We start from the raw sequence: 10,000 nt of genomic DNA on the forward strand, positions 1-10,000 counted from the left end.
AGCTATTTACCATGCAGAACATTCAGCGTTACTCTCGATGAGGACACTTATATTACGTTTAAAGTCGCACAGTCGAAGTGTTTGTAGTCATTTGTTCAAGGCCATGTGTAAACGAAAATAAATCAAGCATATGAACTGAACTTTATTCTTAAACATTTTGTAGCTGAGCACCACGAATTCTGACTCTTATTTGATGATCTGCTATTTGCTTATTATAATTACAACTGAACCATATGCATATCTTAAAAGTTTGTGCTGTTGTTGCAGTGTATAATTTGGTCCCCTGTTTAATCTTTATTGTTTTTTTTATTTTATGCTAATATAATGTACAAATGATTATATATGTTTTAAAAGTTATCATAGCCCATGGACCTAATTTTTTAGGGGCTATATGGAACATTATTTTGGGGCTTCTCCACGGGTTCACAATCTCTTTGGAAAATTCCTTCCTTCACAGTTTTGTCAGTGGAAATTGACGTGTGTTTTATCCGAGATTAGAAAATAGAGCGGGTTGACATTACTCTACACACATTATACATGTAATACGTGGGTTTACACTCCACCCAAATCCGTGCTAGATATTTGCAATGTGATATATTAGTGATCATGTTGTGGCAAAGGCCTTCTGCCCAGAGCCTAGTGGAACTTAGTCAAATATCAAGGGTTAAGGTAGAATTACACAGTGCAAAAAAAAAAGTAAATATATGGCCATTATTCTGACCACTTGGGGTATTATATAATTCAATGTGTCCTATACACTTCTCCTCTATTGTGCTGAGACACTCTGGACTGTAAAAATAGTATAATGCCAAGCTATAGGTTGTCATAATACCATGCTACAAGTTGGAATTTACAAAAGTGAAAATGCTTCCTCTCTTGTTTAATTGATGATGTAGAACAGCCCCTAAACGCATAAAGTTATGTAAACATGTATCAATAATTGATGGAGTAGTGTAATACAATACTTAGACGATGAGCTAGGGCAGCCTGTGTACCTGCCACTTTCAGATCTGCCCCTCCTGTAGTAGGGATCAGCGCAGTTGTGTTTTTGTAAGTGGGAGATGTAAGTACTTCTCAAAACTACCCCAGGAAGCTCTGCTGTGAATTCAGAGCAGTCATTAGCAGTCAGCTTTAAGTGATTGTGAACAGTAAGTAAAGAAATCTCTTGATTGTAATACTCTCTCGCAAACCAATAATATCCCAGTGGGTGGTCATCAGTAATGATGGATGCATCTTTATAATGTGAGCCTTGGAACTGCTGTTGGAGAGCGATTCAGACTTTTTTTTTTTTAGTGCAACACTTAGTAATTTGTTTAGGAGCAACGTGCACCTTATCAGCAGACAAGGTGGAAATCAATCCACGTCTGCACATTACATTCCTCAATTCAAGTTAGTAATTAACTTTCTATTGTTGTACTCGAAGAATATTCATCTATCTTCTTAATTGTTACTTTGTATCATTTCGTTTCCTGCAGAAGAAAAGTTTTTTTCCTCTCCTATATATATCTCCGTTATTGCTATTTTTTTTAATTAAATACCACTCTTGGAGTTCTGTTTTAAAAACTATATCTCATGTGCACGATTTCCAGTACGATACGATCCCAATAATGAATCATTTTATGTTTTCTCATTTGTGCTCTGATACTATTCATATAAAGGTGGTAACAGTGGGGGGAAGATCTCGGAGTATTCATAAAAGTACCCCAAAGTGAATACTAGAAATGAATATTAAAACAATGGAGTTGAAAATGCTCCAACAAATGTAATTTCATATATATATATATATATATATATATATATATATACATGTATATATATATATATATATATATATATATATATATATATATATATATATATATATATATATATGGATAGATATACTATATATATAAACGTACATTTTATATATATATATATATATATATATATATATATATATATATATGTATGTTTGTGTATATCTGTAAATATATATGTGCATGTGTGTATATATATATATATATATAGATAGATATATAGATATATAGATATATATATATATATATCTATATATATATATATATATATATATACTCACACACAAATGCAAAATGTGTAGCTGTTATGTAGATACTAGGATTAGTTATGTAACTAAGTATATCTCTCTAGTGAACCCCAGAAAGAGCAGTGAGACTTGGGGTGCTGGAAGGATGTTTACTGGGCCCAATAAGTGTTGTGTCGCTCTCAGAAAACGCAGACATGCTTTTGTTAAGGCTGACCAAGGGTTATTCAGAAAGACAGACAAAGCCTGGAGTGCTATTGTCAAATGAATCCCAGAGATTTCCAGATGGGACCATTTTCATTGCAAATACCCTGTATTGTAAAAGCAGGAAAAGGCATGTGGTTTTTTTTTTTGTTTGTTTTTTGTTTTTTGCTGGGTACAATGCTACAGTCAAAACGTAATTAAAAGCCCAAATACAGAATAACCACGAACATCGGGATAACTGGGTGACACTTGATCACTTAACTTGCTGGGTCCCAGGTCAAAGTTGACCATTTATACTTCTGATACAGTAGTGGTTTGTGACCAAAACCCGGCCAAGGTACAGTGTCTGCACTACATTTAAATATATATGACAGATCATACTTCACAAAAGTCAGTATTCATGTAAAATACGTTATAATCGTGAATACAAACCGTTTTCTCTGGTTTAAATTGATCAAAAAGTGTTTTGAATGAAGAAGTTGTGGTCAAGTGTTGGTTCGGTGACAAACTTTTGCCCTATTCTCAATTTACAGCAACTGTTTAAATCCTATTTATTGACACCTTTGTACATTGTATTTTACAGTTATTTAGTTACAGAAATGTATCAACTTTTCCAGTACTACCTATATACAGCTGGATTTGCGGTTTGTCATTTAAACCATTTTAAAATAACTGGAAGTAACTTAGACCCAATCAGTTAACAGGTCAGTTTATTTAACTGTATTATATTTTTATATTAGATAGGCAAACTTAAAGAAACTTGTAATACTACTTTATAAATTCTCAAAACACAAAGCAATCACAATAAGACGCTCACCATCGCGATGAAGCTTTAATATATTTCTTAAGTCAATTAAATTACAGCACATTTTAGCAGGCGATGTAAATTCTGTTCCAGGATTTTATATGGATTTCTTTCCAATCCTATTTAGTTTGCTATAGTGGAATGACACCTTAATTACACTTATTTTAAACCTTTAAATAAGGGGGGGGGGGGGGAGTCGTATTGTTGGATTACACAATAATTGTCAAGCCAGGAATCCATCAACTAATTCATTGGCTTTTAGCGCCAGTCTTGGTGAAAATTGTCTCTGATCTTTCGATGTTGGTTAAGATGACATACAGTCTATTTTTGGCAACTATGTTTAATTATGTCGCACTGTCTTGCATCTTTGTAAACCCTAAATATGTCAATACATCAGACTGGAAATTGTCGAGATTTATCAAACTGCGCAAAAGTCGGCTACAGCGAGTGGTTTCGAAAAATTTAGCCCAACAAATTGTAACCAGATTTTTCTGAAGTGTCAGATAGAGGCTCATAATACGATTGTCTGTTCCAAGTAGGATAGGTTTCTAAATATAAAGCAAAACAATTGGAGTTATCATATAATGTAAATTACAATGAAAGTAGATTATAATGCATTTAAAATGTGTTGCATGAATACGTTTTATAGCGATTAACTAATCATTTTATAAAACTTCTGTATTTTATAGATTATTCAGCTGCTTTTCTGTTGGGTTCTCTCGCGATTCATTAAGTGCATCAATTTCTACGCTCATTTTTCATTATTTTCCTAGTGAAACACGACAAACCTCTGTGATGGACGTTTCTAAATGTGTCCCTGCTGAAATATAGTGTGTGTCATTTGTCATACTCTCGGGTCTATAACACCAGATCATACGTTTTGTTGCAAATAAACTACGCTAGATTTATCATATCAAGAAATTGCCCTCTGCCCAAGTAGTAGATGATTTTGGGTTAACCTGGTCAAGTCCTCCTCTCAACTAGCTAGATATCATTCATTTACATTAAATTCCAGCAGTATTGCTTTTTCCTATACTAAATGTATGTAGCATCATCCTCACAGTCTGTACATTATAGTTATGTAACTTGTGTTGCAATGCATACACTATTACTTTTAAGATCGCTGAGAAACTATTAATTAATCGTGAAAGTCATATTTTTAAGCGGTGCATATACATTCGCTCATAACATAATGTATAAAACATTTCCCATTAAACTTTCCAGCCCCCTCAGATTTGATTAATTACATCAATTATGTCCTGGAATTTAGAGCAAACGAAATCCTTGAAGAATGCAACAATTTACCAGAGTTTCAGTTTCTGTTTATATAAATATTTATAAAACACACTAGCAAGCATCCAAATATTTGTTCCTTAAATTATTATTAAAATAATGATTTTGGGTTCTGCAAATATTAAGAAATCTGTTTAAAAATGCTAAACAAAAATTAAAAAAATAATAATAATATTAATTGTATCGGGTTTTTTTATTCACATCGATGATGTACTGCTATGATAATTGACCAGTGTCCCTGTTAAATCTGATATAATCCAAGGCTGTCAAGAGTTGTCTAAATCATATATCAGATAATCTTCCACCTTTAGGATTACCTGCTCTGTGAAAAGATTGCTGTTCTCCACGTCTGTGACATTTGAGGGTTGGGGAGGGGGGTAGTAAGGTGGGGAGGTGTGTGTGTGTGGGGGGGGGGGGGGGGGGGGGGTTGAAGGCAGTTCAGAAATGTCATGAATACATTAGCCCCTCAAGGGAACTCCCTGGCTGGAAAGGGTTAATTGAGAGGCGATGACGTCGGCTGAAGGGCCAGTAGGACTAGATAGCCTGCAGATAGGAGCCTGCATTATACTGTAAGTCACTCTCATACACCTGGACCGGGAGAGGACCGATTATTGTTTGCCTGTCATTAACAGAGAGACGATCCGGATATGTCTTTAACCCACACTAAGCTAAACCGTAAGGACTGATCCCTGTATCACTTCCACCCACAAGATGCTCAGACCCTCTTTGTAAAAGATCTGCACGTTTTTCTTAGTAGGTGCTTAATTTGTTTTGCATTTCAGACGTTTTGTTTTAACACTGCTATTTTTATTAATTTTTTTTGCTATTTTTAATTAATATTTTGCATGCTAGTAATTATTACTATTTTCTTTAGCATTTGCAAGTTTTCCTGTTCTGTGTTATACCTATTGGAAGGTGTTGTAAGGATATTACTGCAGGTATGCTGAGCTGCTCGATGGAATTATTTACTAGATAACTTTATATGAATGGTACATAATTACGAATACATGTCTATTGCTAGGGAATACAGTTTATTCTTCTGTGTGTACTATTTATATAAGTGTCTGCTGTGTACGTTACTTTATTGCCTTAGCACGATTTGTATTTTTATCATTAGATTGTAAAATAGATCAACTCAAAAAAATGTAGTCTTATTCCAAACTATATTTAATTAGTATATCAGTTATGACATTGTGCACTATTATATAGCGCGGTATATGTTCAGCTTATTCTTTCAATGAAACTCTTCATAGTAAATGTGAATATTAAATTTGTCTTCTCGCTATTAATCTATTTATCGATGTCTGTGACACGCAGATTCCAATGGACAAATCATTTCATGAACGTTCACAAAACCCGAGATCATTAAAGTGACATTACTCTGACAACGTGAGATCAATTTATATAGTAAAAATAACAAACTCAACTATACTTTTCTCTCTGTACATTCACAGCAAAAAAAAGAATACAATTAAAACATTTTTTTACTACCCCCATTTAATTAATGACAATTATGCCTACGCACAAATATAGGTTGTTAAATTGTAAAATGTTTCAATGAAATATAATACTTTACAGATTTGAAGGATGTCACAATGTTATATATTCTTTAATATAGTACTTTTATGCAAGAATTATGTTACAGGAAGCATATGGCTAAATATTCTCATCAATTTTATAATTGCTATGAATTTATGTAACAAAATGTTGACGGTTATTTAATCAGTGCTAATACTATTGCACATCTTGTAAAGGGTTGAGGAATATGCTGGTATAGAAGATTAAAATGTTATTGTGCTGTGACAAGTGAAAGGACAGTTTAGGAGATGGATTATTTCATTGTGTGTAATCTCAGGATACAAACATAATTCGTGGGTGTTTCATCACCCTCTAATGAAAACGGTTATGGGTTACACGCCAGAGTAAGGAGGTTAATTGTGTTTTAATTAATAGTTACATTACCCGGGAAGCTTTTTTGCTTTGTAAATAGAATACCCTGTAGCAAAAAGCATGGATCACCTATTGTTTACAAATGCAAATTTTGTATCTCGAAAAATTATATACAGGTTGCTACTTTGTTTCCTATGATTGCAATTAACACAATAAAAATGTAATTTTGTAGCAACAGCATTGCAGTATATAGATACCTCACTAAAATAACAGGTGATCTATTTAGACTAGAATCTATGATAAAATGTGGTATATTGCATATATTATTACTGTTGTGTACTGCATGTTATTGTTACATATTTTTAATGCTGGTAAATTAAATTAACCAAACAGGTGTGAGCACATTGTATCCTATGGATAATATATTATTCAGATTGTAAATATATTATATTCAAATATAGTAGCATGATCACTAACTGGTATATTGGTATTATCTGTGTTGCATCTAGTTGAGTTTGTCGGATTCTGGGTTAATGTTTAATGAGTACAGAATATTGAAAGGTCATTTTAGGGTCTCTCTAGGGTTTTGACAAATTCATCTTTCAGGGTTGTCAGATTTAAATAAAATTCTAATTTATGTTATATCTTATTTTAGGCAACAACCAGACCAAAGAAGTTTCCTCGGCTGTCATCTGAAGAGATGGCCACTAGCCCGTTAACAGTAAATAACGATATCCTTTTGACCTCTCCTCCAAACACCTATCAACAAGACTCCCTTGGCCAGGCCAGAGTTAATCACTCCAGCATGAAACCAAACCAAGTCAGCCAGGTCATTCTCTATGGCATCCCCATCGTATCACTGGTCATTGACGGGCAGGAGAGACTATGTCTTGCCCAGATCTCCAACACCCTCCTAAAGAACTATAGCTACAATGAGATACACAACAGGCGGGTGGCTCTTGGCATCACCTGTGTACAGTGCACCCCAGTGCAATTGGAAATCTTGAGAAGAGCCGGGGCTATGCCCATATCTTCGAGAAGATGCGGGATGATCACTAAGAGAGAGGCAGAGAGACTTTGCAAGTCCTTCCTAGGAGAGAACAGACCCCCAAAGCTTCCAGATAACTTTGCATTTGATGTTACTCATGAATGTGCCTGGGGCTGCCGGGGGAACTTTATCCCGGCAAGGTACAACAGTTCCAGGGCTAAATGCATCAAATGCACCTACTGCAACATGTACTTTTCTCCAAACAAATTCATCTTCCACTCACATCGAACACCGGAGGCTAAATACACCCAGCCAGATGCTGCCAACTTCAACTCTTGGAGAAGACACCTAAAACTTTCAGATAAAACTCCCCCAGATGAAATGGTGTTCGCCTGGGAGGACGTGAAAGCCATGTTTAACGGTGGGAGTCGAAAGAGGGCTTTATCTCATGGACACTGTCATTCTCTGAGCTCCGTAAAAGCTAGTAACGGGGTCTTGCCACATATGATTGGGCAAGATCTCAACCAGAAAAGGTCACGGTTTGAAGAAGAGGAAGAGATAGAGCCTCCTAACATTCCAAACAAGTCCCAGAGAAGTTACCCTGTTATTCCAGTCCCCAGCAAAGGATTTGGCATGTTGCAAAAGTTCCCTGGAAGCACCCTCTTTCCAAGTCCGTACACCTTCCCTGCCTTTGGCTTGTGTCAAAAAAAAGATGACACTGATCCAGTAAATGGCCAGAAGACCAGCGCACTGTCAGGACTATTCTGGCCTGGAAGGAAAGATGCATTTTATCCCCCCTTTTGTATGTTCTGGCCACCAAGAACCCCTGGTGGTCTCCCGGTACCAACTTATCTCCAGCCTCAACCCAGTGCCCTTACTTCTATAACAGACAACCCAACTCTGAGACAGGCTTTCCTGGAGCTGGCTGATCAGAGTGATGCCAGCAGTCTCAGCAATCCTGGAGACAACCTGTTTGAGACAGAGTGCTCCAGTTCTCCGGTGTCCAGTGACATCAGACCCTCATCTGAAGCCAGGACCAATGCCTTGGATGTACCACCTTTCCCCATAAGGAAACCGAGCTACCACTCGGCCTTCAGGCCAGTGGTGAAGGACGCAGAGAGCATTGCCAAGCTTCACGGCAACCTAGAAGACTTCCCAAGTGAGAGGCACGCGTCGCCCGGCACCAGCTGCAGTTACCAAAGCGATAGCTCGGACTCGGACGAGGAGCAGGACGTGGACGTGGAGTCAAACAAACAGCCTGGAGAAGAGGAAGAGGAGGAGAGCCTAAGCAGCCAGTTCCTCCAGAGCAGGGGGCTAGCAGACAGCAATGAGAAGACATGCAAAGCCAGGACTCCCTTCCCAAGCTCTAGGAACGAGATCCACGCAGAGAAAACGGAAAACACAGAACATCCTTCGTCCACCCCAAAAGACTCCAGCCCCCGTCATACATCACTGGAGGAGCCTTGCTACAAAGATGTAAATATCCCCCCCAGGCTCCTCAGCTAATTATTATTATTTAAATGCAGCTTTAGGCTGAATGGGTTATGTATGCATAATAAGATGGATAACTAGATGCCCTACAGAAATGAAATCTTCAATGTGTTTAGCTTTTTAACACAATGCCACAGAGAACAAATGTTCTACATGCAAATAGACCCCTCTATTCTTCAGATGTGTGCACACTGCGTGGGCCCATATGTTATGTACTGTACCCTATACAACCATATGCAATTAAAAGATCACGCTGATAATTAGTTCACCTCAGTCAGAGAGGAGCTGGAGTTTATTATCAACATGCCTTTATGTTCAGATATTAGAGCAATATACTTATGTATACAGTGTTCTTCCATAATACTGTCCCTTACCATAGAACCTCTTGTGTGGCAGTACTATATGTATTTATGTAACTATTCTATATCACAAATATAGTTTATAGACTGGTTTTTTTTTATTGTAGACTCAAAAAAGCAAAGAGGACACGGGCAGCTTATCCTCAAAAGAAGATTTGTACCCAGGTACAGTTAAACCTTTACCACTATTATTAACCTCTTCCTGGGGCTGAATTCCAGGTTTCTGTCTGTGGGAGTTTGTCAAGTACCCTTCAATCACTGTACATTGTTTTCCATAAAAGCACCAATGTATTTTCCCAGAAGTTAAATTTATGTAGAAATGTATAACAGACTTGAAATCAATCTATCTATCTCATATATATTTATCTATATATTTCTCTCATATCTAGCTATCTATCTCATATCTCTCTCTCTCATATCTATCTCTCTATCTCTCTCTCTATCTATCTATCTATCTATCTATCTATTTATCTTTCTATCTTTCTATCTATCTATCTATCTATCTATTGCTCTCATATCTATCTATCTATCTATCTATCTATCTATCTATCTATCTATCTATCTATCTATCTCATATCTATCTATCTATCTCATATCTCTCTCTCTCATATCTATCTCTCTATCTCTCTATCTATCTATCTATTTATCTATCTATTTTTCTATCTATCTATCTATCTATCTATTGCTCTCATATCTATCTATCTATCTATCTATCTATCTATCTATCTATCTATCTATCTATGTATCTATATATCTATCTATCTATCTATCTCATATCTATCTATCTATCTATCTATCTCATATCTCTCTCTCATATATCTCTCTTTCTTCTCTCTATCTCTCCATCTATCTATCTATTTATCTATCTATCTATCTATCTCATATCTCTCTCTCTGATATATCTCTCTTTCTTCTATCTCTCTATC

At 36.2% G+C, this 10,000-nt stretch overlaps 1 protein-coding gene across 2 annotated transcripts in view; it reads left to right on the forward strand.

Annotated features, from left to right (window-relative positions):
- The window catches only part of SKOR2 (SKI family transcriptional corepressor 2), a 34,915-nt gene that overhangs the window by 1,282 nt on the left and 23,633 nt on the right, over nt 1-10,000 (forward strand). For both annotated transcript variants that reach the window (XM_075193746.1, XM_075193747.1), the window contains exons 2-3: nt 6,892-8,700; nt 9,182-9,239. In XM_075193746.1, coding sequence (XP_075049847.1) covers nt 6,937-8,700; nt 9,182-9,239 — 1,822 coding nt within the window. In that variant the 5' untranslated portion in view covers nt 6,892-6,936. The remainder of the gene's footprint in view (nt 1-6,891; nt 8,701-9,181; nt 9,240-10,000) is intronic.

The sequence above is a fragment of the Mixophyes fleayi genome, chromosome 1 (assembly GCF_038048845.1).
Source record: "Mixophyes fleayi isolate aMixFle1 chromosome 1, aMixFle1.hap1, whole genome shotgun sequence".
NCBI lineage: Eukaryota > Metazoa > Chordata > Amphibia > Anura > Limnodynastidae > Mixophyes > Mixophyes fleayi.